The sequence below is a fragment of the Colias philodice genome, chromosome 29 (genome assembly GCF_061535455.1).
Source record: "Colias philodice isolate Cphi_HAF_F1 chromosome 29, ilColPhil1 Martin Lab GWU primary, whole genome shotgun sequence".
In the NCBI taxonomy this organism is placed as follows: Eukaryota; Metazoa; Arthropoda; class Insecta; order Lepidoptera; family Pieridae; genus Colias; species Colias philodice.
In genome coordinates this window covers 4,011,415-4,028,022 of record NC_143114.1, presented here as the reverse complement: position 1 = coordinate 4,028,022, position 16,608 = coordinate 4,011,415, and the positions used below count along the sequence as shown (strand labels likewise).

At 38.1% G+C, this 16,608-nt stretch overlaps 1 protein-coding gene across 1 annotated transcript; it reads right to left on the bottom strand.

Moving 5' to 3' along the window:
- Positions 1-382: 382 nt before the first annotated feature.
- LOC149475896 (uncharacterized) lies at positions 383-16,160 on the bottom strand. The gene is made up of 6 exons (XM_089712952.1): positions 14,935-16,160; positions 14,769-14,864; positions 14,623-14,685; positions 14,480-14,533; positions 14,322-14,407; positions 383-1,944 (listed from the first exon to the last, which is right to left on the bottom strand). Exons 2-6 carry the CDS (start codon positions 14,807-14,809, stop codon positions 1,625-1,627), a joined length of 564 nt encoding a protein of 187 aa, XP_089569078.1. The 5' UTR covers positions 14,810-14,864; positions 14,935-16,160; the 3' UTR covers positions 383-1,624.
- Positions 16,161-16,608: the final 448 nt, after the last annotated feature.

Here is a 16,608-nt window from a genome sequence, read left to right as displayed (position 1 = left end):
CCTTCAGCTTACGGTAAGGGTACGGCCGAGTCACGGTCAGACATGAATTACTTCATACAAAAGTATATCATTAATGTTAGACCGTGCCCCGCCCGGGGCACGGCCCGGTCGAGATACGGTGGAGCGTGAATCATCCTTAAATAAATAAATAAATAAATGACTATTATTTGGCCCCTATATATATATACTAGCGGTCCGCCCCGGCTTCGCCCGTGGTGCATATGAAAAATAGATGTTGGCCGATTCTCAGACTTACCCGATATGCACAGAAAATTTCATGAGAATCGGTCCACCCGTTTCGGAGGAGTATGCAGACTAACATTGTGACACGAGAATTTTATATATAAGAAGATATATATATATATATATATATATATATATATATATATATGTACTGATTATCTGCCACCATTTCTTGACACGATTTTGATAATTTCTTGAAGAACGCGCAATAGGTCGTCAGGCAGAGACTTCGTCATAAGAGCTTCCCTATGTAAAAAACAATGCTGTTTTTGAACATAAGGATTTTTTTCAGCAACCTTAGCTAAAAGCCTTTTAACCTTTCCTGCCATAGCCGCTGCGCCGTCCGGGCAAACACTTATACAGTTATGCCATTCCAAATTATGCTCATTAAAAAATTTGTCCATTACTTTAAATATTTATTCACCAGTTGTATGGTTAGGCAGTGGTAGACAAAATAAAAAGTCCTCTTTGAATTCACACTCATCAACTTGTAGCGCAAAAACTCCACTAACTCTCAATTTTTCAATCAATTCATTACTAAATTGAATCCGCAAATTGTGCAGTTTTCCATTTATTTCTACAGCAGTAGTATTAAATCGTTCCGCCCAACATTCTTTTGCCGCTGTATCTTTAATTCGATTTTTATAATCGCTATTTGATATTTGCCATAGTTCTGGCAAGCCTTCATAATATAAAATCAATAATTTTATGTCCTCTGCAGACCATGTACGTGACGCCATATTGGTCTAGCTAAAAATTTCCTGCAGGTTCGAAATTCGCGACACTTGTATCGGACACTGCGCACGAATTGTCTCCACGGCTGCTACAAGACAGACACTGACCGACATTGCCACAACAACTGCAACTAAGTGTCGCGGCAGTGGACACACACAGGCATTCGATGTATACATTGAGTGTCTAATGTCAAGTGTCGCCGTTTGTCCTCAGCCCCTTTGTTCATCTGTCGATATAATAATTTTGCATGTATATTTTCCTTTTAAAAATGCCTCCATATCATCATAACCAAAATTGGCTTATAAATTTCTTCTTCTCCCATACCAGATCGGATCGAATCTTAGTTTTTTTTTTCAAATACATCCGAAATTCTGACATCAATGGCTTTTTTTTAAGTTCCGAAACAGGAATTTGCATGGAGTCTTTATTTTATCTTTTTCTTTATTTGAATTCATACATTAATATGTTACAATAGATTGGGGTTCAGGCCCCCTTACTAGGTATAACCTGTATTAAGGGGACCTGTTCCTTCCCTAGGATTGATCCCTTGCATGAATTAAAAAAAGAAAGAAAGACTCTGCAATGCGATTCAATGCATCTATATATTACTTTCAGACGAGTCTCTTTTATCGCCTATATTCATCTTTCACTTCTTTTGGTTTTCCGATGACATGTATGATCGCTGACTAACATGTTTAGCTGGTCTAGAATCTGTTGCATGTGATGAAAACGACATTTGAGATACAATTTCTGTTTCGTGAGGTTGTGTGTCTTCGGAAAGCTGCGTATCTTCAGAAGAAGAGTCTAAATTTGAGAGCTGAGGTCTATCTTGAAAAAAACTTTTGCAGAAATTCCAGTCCTTTTCAAATTTAATTGGTCGCATCTTTTCGCTTTTGTTCACCCTGTTTTTTAAGGCTTTTCTATAATTGTTACGAAGGCAGCTCCACGCCTTCTGGCATTCTCCATCTGTAACAAGAATTAATTATTTAAAACTAGCTGCCCTGGCGTAATTCATACCGCCCCTTACCGCCTCTACTCTACCCTACCCCACCCATATTTTTTCACCGCTTAAACCTTCCCTGAACTAACACGAATATTACACATACACGAGGGTAAGAATTTTCAACTCTTCTTAATTTGTTTTCGTTATATTTCGGCCAGTGAAGGACGCCATCTTTTTACCAATTATCTGGTACTGCAGATAGTTTTGTCTTCCCCTTTTCAAACGTCTTTACAATTTTGTATGGCATTATTAAAGAGGCCGAAAAGAGAAAAGCATTAATGTTAACTTAAAAGCATTAATGTTAATTTGTATTTTCTCTACATATATTTATAATATATTTTAAAGGTGTGTCCAAACACGGCATGCAAGCGCGGCATTCGCGGGACACAAATTTGCCGCGCGACTAGTTTAGACCTTCTGCGCGGCAGTGCTGCGCGGCACGTGTGTGCGTCCGAGACACGCCGCGTTCTTTATTTCGTATTCAAACCACAATAAAAACGGCCGCGTGTGTTGTTGCTCTGCTTATTATTCGTAAATTACGTAGAAGAAGGAATAGAAGAAAGTGTATTAGACAAAGGCAGTGTTGGATGTGACCACTCTTTCAACAGAGGACATATAATCTGGAAGTGATCTATTGCGAAATCAACTAAAACTAGAACGCCAAAAGTGTATTTTCTTTTTCAAGTCAGGAATAGGTATATCCATTTTCTTACTGATTTCTACCCATGCATCATACCTCAGCGATTTATTGTGGTATTGGGAGGATTTGCTGTTCTACAAAAATTCATTAGCGCCATACAATTGTATAAGTAAACGGCACTTAATGGTTCTTCGAATGCCAAAGAAGCCTTGTTGAAATTGCTGAAACAACTCAGGGTGGGTTTCGTTAACTTTTTGCAAATTTTCACTATATTTAACTGCCCAGCGAGCATAATTTCGTTGATTACAAATAAAAAAAAAAGTGTGTGCGTGTAACCTTTACGCGCGATTGAAGTAAAACTTCTTTGGCGTTGACGACATATATCACTGAAATGATTAAATATTAACTTAAATAAATAAATATTATATTATAATTTAATTATATTTATTATTCATGTGCTTTACAAAGATTATTTAAATGTTATATTAATATTATTCATTCGAAACAGGTAATTGAATGTCATCATAATTTCTTACGTACGAAATTATAGGTTTGTGGTAACTATAATGTGAAACATAAATTTTACTCTCTAAATTTGCTACTTTTCTTGAAAATACAGCATCTATCGTTGTACCGAAACGCGTTGTTGAATGAAGTCGAGAAGTATTCATAGATAAATCAAATTTTTCTTCTAAAAATCAATTAACGGCTGAGATTCCTGAGAGCGAAAATTAACATTAATTAACATTAACATTAACATTAATTAATAGTGTAATGTTACTCTCATTTACAAGGTTATATAATTCTTCCTGTTGTGTTATTAGGCGAGAATTTTAAAGTCTTTCAAATTCACACTGTAAATCAACTATTCCCCCTGGACGCTTTCTTCCATGATAAAATTTGTTGTCATCGGTGTTTGAGACAATGAACAATCCATTTATATCAGTTACTCGTGATAATGCTACATATAACAGCTGCTGACTGTGACTTTTATTGTATTCATAAACGATTTGATCAAAAGTACCACCTTGAGACTTATGTATTGTAAGCGCACAAGCAGATACTAATGGAAAGTGATTTCTCTTTGCAAATATTGTCTTATTTCTATTCATTGGTACAGATGACGATCTTCGTAAAATTGGGACTGCTGTTCTACTAATGTTTAGAGTTTGAATATGATGGGCAGCTTTTTTCCTAATTTTCTCTCCTATCTTACCAGGAAACTCAAGCCATAAGCGTATGATGTTATCACTGTCATCACGTTCAATATACACTAACTTTCCAACACAACCGTTGGCTAAGCCTGATGGCTTACATGATACATCAATATTGGTTGTAATAATGTAAAATTTGTTAAGAACTAATATGATTTCATAAGGCGATCCTCCTGTATCAATAACTGACATTTTATGAAATTGTTGGCGTACATATGCTTCTTGTTCAACTGAATGACAACCTATATACATATCTGTTGCTATGGATACTACTTTGTCTTCAGCAATATTTTAAAATAGATAGATTATAATCCGCAACATGTTTATTTTTATTTTTAATTTACTTATTTTAAAAGTAATAAATAAACAAGTATATTTAGAGATTTTCAAAAAAATTTGCAATTTAAAATAATGTTTTTAAAACTGTTGAATTTTTCATTCACTTTACTATTCACAATTGATCCGTTTGAAAATTTGAAAATAAATAATCCTAATTGATTATGATATTTGCCACTAGCTGGCGTATAAGTCAAGAAGCGTGTAGTATATGACATATACTTACAACCAATCAGAATTATTATTTTTAAATGGCGGAAACTAGTAAGCGTTACTTCCGTCAGAAAAAAAATCTGAGTTACTCCCTAGTCGCGCCTAAAGAAGTTTTACTTCAAAAAATAAATTGGTGATTTTAGGTAGCACAAATTTAAATAAATCAAAATCTCCTGTGCGGATGCTTCTTGATAGATGTAAATAATAGTGAACTAAGTTTTTTCCAAATTTACCGTCGACAGTTTGTTGCTTATATATATTGTAGTTGTTTAATAGATCATTAAGGTCTACATTCTCAATATTAAATGAAGATACTGAAGAAGTTCTCAATCTCTCAATTTCTTCGGTCACTTGATCAGTGATTACGACATTATTTAATTCTAAAAATGATTTAAAATGTAAAATTTCTAATCCTACAGCGACCAAAGGATGAATTCTTTTACACCTATTGAAATGTTTTCCTTCAAGAAACCCATTTACCGAGCCCGAAGCTAACAGACTGCTCTGTACCATAATATTGGTTGTCTCGGATTGGACAAAGAAAACAACTATTTTCGAGGTTGATGATGTATTACTTCGTTATGATAATACAGACAAACTTGTATGCGAACTTTAAGTACATAGGTATTAATAATTTAAAATAAACAAAGAAAACGACTGTCGCGGACGCTAGCGATTTGATGAGTGCCGGCCGCGGGCCGTCGAGCCGCGAGCCGCGGTACCCCGCTCCCGCGCCTCCCCGCCGCCGTCGCTTGCGCCGCCACTCGCCGCACGCCGCCCCGCTGCCCCGCGCCTGACCTATTTAGCGCCGTAGACATCCTGGGGGGCCGTTGGAAGGAGCTGAAGAGACAGCCGCGTTGTCTTCATGGCTCGAGGATTCTTCCAATGAATTTTCGTGTGGCAGGAGGCACACTTTATTTAATGCGCGTCTTTGAAGTCCCTTGACTGTTATAAAATCCGCAACCCGGCAGATCCCATCTTTGCCAGGGTATAACCGGTGCACCCTTCCTATTCGCCATTTCATGGGCGGCAGGTTATCCTCCTTGAAAACGACCATAGATCCTTCCTTTATTTGGTCTGAAGGCGAGCGCCATTTCGTTCTCTTCTGAAGTTCTGATAGGTATTCATTATGCCACCTCTTCCAGAAACTTTCTCTTAAGGATTCTATCAATTGGTATCTGGTTTTAATTTTTTTCTCTGTAGCAGCAGGAGGCGACGGCAATGATGTCAGTGGACGGCCGATCAGGAAGTGCCCTGGGGAAAGGGGAGAGAGGTCATTGGGGTTACAAGATAGAGGAGTTATGGGTCGGGAGTTGAGGACAGCTTCTATTTGTGTACAAAGCGTACTCAACTCCTCGAACGTCAAACTTGCATTACCTACAACTCTTTTAAGGTGAAACTTTGCGCTTTTTATACCTGCTTCCCATAGCCCGCCAAAAGTAGGGGAATAAGGGGGATTAAAAATAAACTTAATGCCTTCCTCTGCTGTAAAATTATATATTGAATTAATGCTTGACTGCAATGCTTTTTTTAATTCATTATTGGCACCCACAAAATTAGTTGCATTATCGCACAATATCTGACTCGGTTTTCCTCTACGAGAAATAAATCTGCGGAGGCAGGAAATAAAGGCATTGCTACTTAAATCACTAACAATCTCCAAATGAACCGCCTTAGTACAAAAACAAACGAAAATACATAAATAACATTTTGAAATGCGATTCCCGCGGCCGATTTTAGACGAAATAAGGAATGGCCCTCCAAAATCAGTTCCACAAATTTGGAAAGGGTAATTCTGTGTGACTCTGGTAGACGGCAACTGGCCCATCAATGGCTCCATAGTTTTGCCTCGAAATCTTGTGCATATTACACACTGACGTACTATTTTACGCGCGAGGGTCCTCCCCCCGAGAGGCCAAAACTGATCCCGAAAACCAGCCAAGAGCAATTGAGGGCCAGCGTGCAAAGAACGTAAGTGCTCCGCTCGCATCAATAGTTTCGTAAAGTGATGTTTTCCATCAAGCAGTATAGGGTGCTTTTTCTCAAAATCAAAGGAGCTATTGTCGAGCCGACCACCTACTCTCAAAATGGATTTTTCGTCCAGAAATGGAGAAAGCTGAGCTAAATTTGACGAGGTAAGTAATTTTTTATTTTTTATTAGGTTTATCTCGGTTTCAAAAGAAATCAATTGTGCAGATTTTATCAATAAGGTAAGTGATTTATTTAGTTCATCTTCTTTTAGAGGTCCAGTATATTTATTATTTTTGTTTTTTGTGTTGTTTATAAATCTTAATACAAACGCAAATATTCTTTTTAATTTTAATGCACTTGAGTATTTTTCAAATCTTACGAATTCAGAATTTTCTTCATTTTTAAGTTTAGTTAAGGTAGGTAAAGCTTTTAATTCAGGTAATATTATTTTAGTGTTAGGAATTTCAGGCCATTGGGATTCCTCCGTATTTTTTAAGTAATCCGGACCTTCCCACCACATGGAGCAATTAATCAGATAACCCGGATCTACTCCTCGAGATGCCATATCAGCAGGGTTCAGATTGGTCGGAACGTGCCTCCAAGAGTCCCTATCTGTAAGTTCGTGTATTTCATTCACTCGATTACATACAAATGTTTTAAGATTTTTAGTTTGTGTTTTCATCCATCCTAGGGTGACGGTAGAATCAGACCAAAAAAGTTTTTTATTAATAGGGCAACGGAGGGCTTCACTGACTTTTGCTACAAGACGAGCGCCCAGTAAAGCTGCTGATAGCTCGAGACGAGGTATAGTAAGAGTCTTAATAGGTGCAACTCGAGTCTTTGCACATAGAAGGCTCACTGTTACGTAATCATTATTCACCGCTCGGACATAAACACACGCAGCATACGCATCCTGCGAGGCATCAACAAAGCAATGAAGTTCACAAGTGGTATAAGTTGTAGGTAGTATGTGTCTAGGTATAGACACTGAATGTAGTGCGTGCAAATTGCGACTCGTTTTTAACCAAATTTTCTTTATGTCTTCTGGTACACTTTCATCCCAAGTTAAGTTTTGTAGCCACAACTTTTGCAACAATACTTTCAGTGTTATAGTGCACGCACTGAGTAAGCCGAGCGGGTCAAAAATTTTACAGGTTTCCGATAAAATTATGCGTTTTGTGATTTTATTTGTGTTATCATTTATGTTTATAGAAAAATTCAGTGTATCTGTTTCAGGAGACCATGACACACCTAACACGCTAGACTTTTTATCTAAATCAAGAGGATTTGTGTTTGTAGATTCCGAGAAAATTTGGGTACAATTAGTACGAAATTTATGCAATGGGAAGCATGACGAATCTAACTGATCTACTACGTTCTTTAGGATGTAAGCTAGTTCTGCTTGACTATCTGCCCCTGTCAAAAGATCATCCATGTAAAAATCTCGTTTGATAATTTCAGCTATAATAGGATCTGAGCATTCATGAGAAAGCTGCAAGAGACAACGAGTACTTAGGAAAGGTGCTGATGCAGTTCCATAAGTCACCGTGTTAAGGCGTAAAACTTCAAGCGGCTTAGAGTCGTTATCTCTCCACAAAATCAATTGTAAATTACGTTGGGGTTCTTGTATCTCAATTTGACGATACATTTTCTGTATATCTCCTGTTAATACAAACTTATGCTGACGGAACCTAATGAGAATGTTGAACAAGTCATCTTGGACTACGGGTCCAATGCACTGAATGTCATTTAGGGACTTTTTTGACGACGTTTTTGCAGCTGCGTCAAAAACGACACGTAATTTTGTTGTTTCACTACCTTCCCGAAAAATTGCAAAATGAGGTATATAGTTACCGAATTTAGGTTTATCAATTTTTGTCAAGTGATCTAAAGCTTCATATTCGTGTATAAATTTACAATACATCTCTTTGAGTTCAGGATCTTTATTTAGCTTTTTTTCTAAATTATAAAAACGTTTGGCAGCCATGTTATATGAATCTCCTAGTGCAGTTTCAGGTATCTCGGTAAGAGGCATTAATACGGAAAATCTGCCACTAGGCAAACGCTTTGTATTTTTAAGGAAATGTTCCTCACAAAATTGCTCGTCAGTCGTGGCTGAAAATTTTGAAGAAGGAAGTTCCTCTAAGGCCCAAAACTTTGCAAGGTCTTCACTGATTTGTTTTGTAAAATTGCAATGAATTTTGTGAGGGATTCTATTATAAGGTTTGTAGTAACTACGACCGGCTAATATCCAGCCAAGTTTAGTGTTCTGAAGGATAGGCTTTTTAACACCTAGTGAAATCTGTTCGGGAATTAGGAGATCATAAAATATGTCCGCTCCCAATAAAATATCCACATCTGCTGGGTTATAAAATTTAGGATCAGCAAATTGGATGTTGTTAGGTAAATTTAAGCTTACTACATCGATGGGGAAATTAGGCAATTGGCCTGTGACCTCAGGCACTACTAGACAGTTTAGGTTTGTATGAAATGCAGTTAATAACGAACTGATTTTTATATTGCAACTCTCTGAAATGGGAACTTGCATGTTGTTAATACCCGATATTATTAAGGTATCGGGATCACGACTAACTAACCCCATTTTCTTTTTCAGGATTACAGTCATCAGACAAGATTGACTCCCTCCATCCAGCACAGCACGGGCTATGTAGGTATTATTGTTTTCAGGATCGATTATTTTCACCAAAGCAGTACCTAAGAGCACCTGTCCAGTAGATTTAGCTGATAAAGCGGCAGATGGATGACTAAAGTTTTTCGTATTATTAGATTGATCACTATTATTTTGAGGAGTTTGATGTAATAAAGTATGATGTTTCTGTTTACAGATTCTATTTGGGGGTTCGGATTGATAACAGTTAATTTTGGTCTGATCATTTTCTCAGGGGTTGAAGACCCTAGGTATGGCTCGAAAGGTCCTCTTGAACGCAGAGCACCCTTCCCTTCTGTTTTAAGTTTGTACGAAGTCTTGACTATTATACAGTCCTTTTTTAACGATCTGTCTATACTGTCGTAATCCTCGATTTTCACCTGTTCGCAAGGCACCGGGCTTGTTATACCAGTGATAGGAAATCCCCATGTCGTTTCACGCAGTCATTGTGCAGCCTTGAAAGTACACGGGATAGATGATAGAGCTTTTTCTAGTAAATGAATCCCAGTCACAGGGAGTTCTGATTTCTTTAGCCTCCTGCGAAGGACTTCTATTGCTTCTGCGTCTTTGAGCTTCCCAAGAGAGAATATTGTCTCTGTCCTGGTTGGGTCTTCATTAATCATTCTGTTGATCGTTTGCAGGTTCGAGAAACTTCCAATCAGTTGCAGCTGTACACCCTCATTGGAGTTCCTTAGAATTTCATGAGCCAGGTTCGCGACATAGGGTCTCATTGTAGTAAGGATGTTGCACAGGGACTCTAAATCGGATCTGTCGGCTCCCAACAGTCGGATGACCTTTGGATTGGTTACATAAGTGGGAAGAAACTCCTCGATCAGTTCTCTTGCCTTTCTCTCAAAATTTGGCATCCCGAGAATGTTAAGGCTGTATATGTCTTCTACGAGTTTGACTGGGTCATAGTCAGCCTTGACTACACAGGGTATCAGGTGTAGAATGCAGTTGTAGACCTTGGGGCTAGTTCTCTTTATTACTCCTATGATCTTAAGCCATATTGTTAGCGGATCGGGGCACCCTCGTTGACAATGTTGATACATGTTGGATAGAGGTAGCCCTCCAAGTACCGAAGGGATATTCATTAAGGCACATAGTTTGTCTGTTTCTCGTGTTCGCAAATCTAGTATGCCTTTTCTTTTAATGGTGTTTCCTAGCTCTAAAGAATAAAGGAAGAACGGGATTATGGGAGAGACATAGTTTCTAGACATATTCTCTGTTGTAGTAGAGACCCCAGTAATGAGGGATTGGCAATTTTGTCTCGGATTGGACAAAGAAAACAACTATTTTCGAGGTTGATGATGTATTACTTCGTTATGATAATACAGACAAACTTGTATGCGAACTTTAAGTACATAGGTATTAATAATTTAAAATAAACAAAGAAAACGACTGTCGCCGACGCTAGCGATTTGATGAGTGCCGGCCGCGGGCCGTCGAGCCGCGAGCCGCGGTACCCCGCTCCCGCGCCTCCCCGCCGCCGTCGCTTGCGCCGCCACTCGCCGCACGCCGCCCCGCTGCCCCGCGCCTGACCTATTTAGCGTCGTAGACATTGGTTAAGCCACAATCGACGATGAATTTTCCTACAGTTTTAAAATAAGCCATCATAATATGAAAAGGTCAGATGTATGAATAGGTTATCCAGATTTGGTTTGCTGTTAGCTTGAATTTGTAAAGCTACTTTGGCAATAGCGAGATCGTAAGTTTCTTGGATAGAAGACTGTTTAACTTCTTTCGAAATTTCTTGACAAATTTCTTGACTTCGTTTCATGGTCTCCGAAACTACTGATTTATTGGTTGCCGATTCATTAATGGGAGGAAATGGATTTGTTTTGGATTATTACTGTCACTCAGTAAATTATTAAAAGTTGAAACCAACCCACATTGGAACGTTTGGTAAGTGAAGGGCATGGCTAATCATCCAAATTGTATCAATCATTTTGTATAATTGCAAATTTGCAGGCTCAGTATTTTCATTTCCATTAGCCGATAAATCTAAATTACTTGTTTTTCTCTTTTTTGATACCGATGGTAGTTCCTCTATATTTGCAGGTATAACCTCAAGTGTTCTTCGTCTCCGTTTATTTGAGCTTGAAGCCATCTCGCTATTGTCAGCAGGTAAATTTGGTAATTGTGTTTCTTCTGATCTATTCAAATCAATATTTTGATAAATTATGCCAACAGTATCGTGTAATCGTACAATCGTTCGTAGAAACAAAGAGTGTATCTTTTCCACTCTTTGTTTCTACGAATCGATCAAAATTATAAAAAGCAACACCGTTGCAGAGATGTGGGGATTTTTTAATTGTTTCAGGACATACAAAGTGGTGCTGACAATACGACAATAAATGAAAACACGGACAATGCTATTTGATAGGAATAATTGTAAACGATAAAAAAAATCCTAACATCAAAAATTAAAAATTAAAAATTTCAACCAAACTAAATAGCATAAAATTAGAAAAGGAATAGAACACCATTTGTAAACATTAGTTCACTGACCTGTGATAAGAGCGGCAACAGTGCGGTCCTGTAGCGACTTGCTTTCTTGGCGCCATTATTATTAAAATTTAGTAAAAACAAATTACACTGAATCACAAATGTATTAACCTAATAACCAGGTAACTCGCACCAGCATGTTATTTATTAATGAAATCAGGATGGATGTTCAATCACGTAGGTAATTATGCAAGTCACTAAATTTTTCGTTTTTCAATGTGGCCACCATGAATTTGAATACACAAACTGCACCGAAGTATAAGGTTATTTCTAACGTTTAACAAGAGGTCCCCATTCGCAGCCATGTGTTTTAATTTATTAAAAGATAATATTATTCTATTTTTTAAATCATCAATCGTATTAACAGCTGTTGAGTAAACTTCCTTTTTAATATGACCCCACAAGAAAAAATCCAGTGGTGTAAGGTCGGGAGACCTCGCTGGCCACCGCGTTTGTCCATAGCGGCCAATCCACTGTTGACCAAACATTTGAGTCAAACGCTCGCTTGCAGGCATCACCGAGTGAGCTGGTTCTCCGTCTAATTGGTACCACATCTGCCTGTACGCATCTACCGAAAGCTCCTCTATGTAATCGGAAACGGGTCCGTTTAGGAGTTCTAAAAACTTTTCACCATTTAAATTACCGTCAATAAAAACCGGACCAATTATGGTATTTCTATGAATGCCAGCCCAAACATTGACAGCAAATCTGTACTGGTGCGAAGTCTCCCGTCCTAGACGAGGATTCACGCGGCTCCAGTAACGAAGATTCTGTCTGTTCCATAAACCGTTTCTGGTAAAGGTGCTTTCATCCGTCTACATTCCATTGAACAGAAAATCCGGATTCTCTAAAAGTTTTGTTTCAATCCACCGACAGAAAATTTCCCTGACTGGTTTGTCTCTAGGTAACAAAGCATGCAGTTTCTTGTACTTGTACGGCTTCCTTTTGTCGCGTTTCAATACTTTTAAAATAGTTTTATGGTGAACACGAAAATGTCGACCTGCCATACGCAAATTAGAAGTTGGGTTGCGTTGAAAATAATTTAAAATTCGTTCCTCAGGGATCACTCTCACACGCGGAGGAGCACTATCCGTATTCGGAACTAAAGATCTGTTATCTCGCATCCTCTGGACAGCTTGGTAAATAGTGCGCACATTGGTCGGACAAATTCGGGTGTTCTCATACCTCTGTCGATATGTCCGTATAGCGGCTATAGAATCTATAGTAATACTCAATTAACCAATCTGTAAAGTCCATTTTGTTATGTTCTTTGCGAAATTCTTTTTTCAAATCTCTCCAATGGCTTTCTATGCGTTGTGTGTGTGTCACATCTGGTCCCATCGTTAAATTGCATCGTTTTGTTTATTGATTGCAAGCCAAATTTTGTCAACAGTCGGAAAATTTCGTAACAAATTCTCTGGTTCTCTTGAGATACTACTTTTTAAGTAATGCATTTTTTTTACTGGTGATTTTTTTTGTTCTTATGTATTAAGTTGTTGCTAGCCCATGGTACGTCGAGATAAGAGAAACGAGGTTCTTATCTCGCCATACCACAAGATCCACATCGCCTGAAGTGCAGCCACGAACTTGACCTACAGCCAAATCACCTTTGGTCAAATTAGTCAGTTCAGTGGGAACAAACTGACGGTTCAAGCGAACAGTTCCGGCACAGTCAAACCCCCGTATCTTTAACTCTCGCGCAAGCGCAGGAGAGTTATAAAAATTATCCATCAAAACCGTGTGGCCCTTGTGCTCAAGACCATTGAGAAGTTTAAGCACAAGTGCCGGCACAACCCCAGACAAAGGACTATCTCGTGGAGATTCGTCATGCCCTACGTGCACTTCAAACCGCCACAAGTAGCCAGTCTGGGACTCACAAACCTCGTAGGTTTTGATTCCGACTGTGGCTGCTTTATTTCGGATGAATTGGTTAATATCTAACCATCCCTTCCACTGTGTCAGACTTTCGTCTAACGCAATATTTTGGGATAAAATATATAATTGTTGGAACCACTGGTTAAGATGGTCTGTAATAGGACGCACCTTAAAAAGCTTTGCCTTCGATCGCGTCATTGTGTCTGGATTGCAGTCATCATTATTGGAGAAGTGGAGACAATTAGATAGGAAAAAGTAGCGGTCAAAACTCATCATTGCTTTAAACCCAGGAGAAGATATTAATTGCCTGGGCTGTACTCCAGTATGAGTCTATACGTGATTTCACAACAATCCCAGTCTCTAGGACTATTGCGAAATACACGTACAGCTCATCTGGATCGGTATCACGCCATCGCGTGATACGGCTCTTGGGTAGCCCATGATGAATCATGGCTGTTACTTTTTGCCGTGCATATCTATTTGTCTCCACTGCAATGTGCTCCATTATTTGACGATCCCATATAGCAGTAAATGCATCATATGGGCTCGTCAATGGAACTGTGGACCAACAATTAATTTCGGAGAAAGGTTCTTTTCTCAATTCAGGAGGAATATGAGATTCAAGAAACCCTCTCCACTTGAAATCAAACTTATTATCAGGCTCGGCGATGGCTTCAAGGTGGGTAGTTTCGGGCTCGGCGTTGGGTTCGGGCTCGGGCTGGGCACTAGATTGGGGCTGCAGGCCGGACTCCGGCCGCCGGAGGGAGGCTGAGGTGGCCACTCAAAGCTTATGTCCGCGTTTACCGTTGGCACCTCAGTCTCTGACTGCCTGTGAATAATAATAATAATAACATACTTTAGTCTGTTTTACCTATGTAAACAGATGATGCCCATAATTTTTAAATATTAACTTACCATAATTATTCAAAATTTGGGAAATGTCTTCGTCCCTTAAAGGACGAGCCCTGACAGCTGACGATGAAGATGAAGCTGGTGGAATCCTAAGAAAAGAAGAAAATCAGTACCGGTATCGCAATAACTAAAAATATAATTTTGCTCATTATTGAACTTACAAGCACCGCCTCGAAGCCGGAGCCTCCTCGCCATCTCCAGTAGAGTCATTATTTCTGTAACAACAAAAAGAGCAGTGTTATTGTAAATAATTTTTCCCCAGAAAATAAAACTTTAGTAACAAATAAAATAAATGAAAACTTACGCGGGTCTCTTTAGAGCGGGAGTTCGCGGAGTTGAATGCCCGCTCCCACCACATTCAACATACCTGCAAATATAAGTATTCGATGTTAATTGTTACTGTTAATAACTAATTGCATTTGAAAATTTAAAAAATAACAGTATAATTACAGAGCCGGAGATGGTGGAGCCGAGCACATCACAGGCTCCATACTCGTGGAGGGAGAGGCGTCCACTTCTTTTAAGGACGACCATAAGGATTGGGATCTACAAAAAAGTGTTAATTTTATTACCAATGAAATAATTGCTATAGAATAATAATTTAACATTAATTTACCCTTCAGGCAATGTCCTCGCTGGCGGCAGCTCCCTTCTCCTTCTTTCGTGCAGTGCTGCAATTTTCTGTCGGTGGATTGAAACAAAACTTTTAGAGAATCCGGATTTTCTGTTCAATGGGGTGTGGACGGATGAAAGCACCTTTACCAGAAACGGTTTATGGAACAGACAGAATCTTCGTTACTGGAGGCTTGTATACTGTTGTCCTTGCCAATACGTAGGTGTGATCTGCTGAGTATTGTAGCGAACAGGGGGTGGTAAGCTTTGTCCTTTTTGTATTACTTGAAGTAATTCAATTTTGGTTGCTAAACGCCTATTTTCTGGTACTTTTCTGAGTTCTTTATATCGCACATTGATAAGAAGAGTATCACTAACCAAAAAAGCTGTTTTTTTCAGTAGAAGCATTTAAAGTTTTACCAAACAGTAATGACGAGTTTTGCACCAGAAAATATAAAAAATTGATATCATGTTATAATTTCTATTGCAGAGAGCATTAAACACGACTTGAATGTATTTTTTTTTAATGAAAAAGTATTCTTAAATAACAGATTTTTCCAAAAAAAATCTTTTTAGTGACGTTATACCATTAATGAAAATGTTCAACATTTCCTACTTCATGACAACCAACCGACACAATAACAATACAAAAAAAAAATATTTTGCAAAGAGTTACGGCCCTGCCTTCATACGAAACTGATGAATACGCCGTTCGCACGGGAATAGAATGTGGGTCCTATTTCCCTGAGTTAGCATCCAAGCTTACGTCTTTATAATTATTAAAATGTATAAATTCATTCTTTAACTCCGGTCTGCATCGTGCAGACATGGGTGTAAAAGTCTCATTTTAGTCATTAAATGTAGTTTCTAAGTATATCTGAGTTTCTTTTGGGGCCTCCGGCTGCGGGAAATGTAATTGGCGCAGTCGGTAGGATCCTCAAAAAACGTGGCATAGATAGAGTAACCTTGCTATCGCTACGAGGATCCAGAATCTACGATTTCTGCGGCCTGGAGGCTATATCAAAACATCGATCCCAAAAAGTAACCAGATTTGGTAAGTACATAGAATAGTTCTGTGTTGCTTCCTTTTAATATAGTTTATATATTTTTAGTCCTAATTTCCTTTCCATGATTTTCCATCCGTGAAAGTCAAATTCCCAAGAGCACTACATTGAGTAAGGATGCTCGTAGACTAGTTTTAGATAATAGAGATTTACTTTAAAATTAATTAGATTATAAAGTTATATTATAAAGTTAATGCTGAAGGTAGTGATTAGCCTAATTTCTTAGTCAATGACAAATTAAATAAAATTACCTACATACCCAAAATTGAATAGGCATTCAAAAATCATTAATAAATAATTTCAGGATTAAAAAGACAAAACCACTCTATATTTTACATTTCGCTTCATGAATCGGTACCTAGAAATCATCATAGAGGCAAAACGTACCTACAATTTATATAAAAAAAATTCTACTTGCTTTTATTCGTGGTTTATAGGAGGCTTTAGGTAAAGGAATTCAATGTATGCGGCCGATTTCCATTGAAAAAACGTTTAAAAATTGTGACAAATAAATTTTTCATTTCATTCAATTTAATTTAATCATTAGAATTTTTGTACGGAGAATTAAATGCATCTTATTTACAGAATAAAAATAATTTTAATAATTAGTAAAA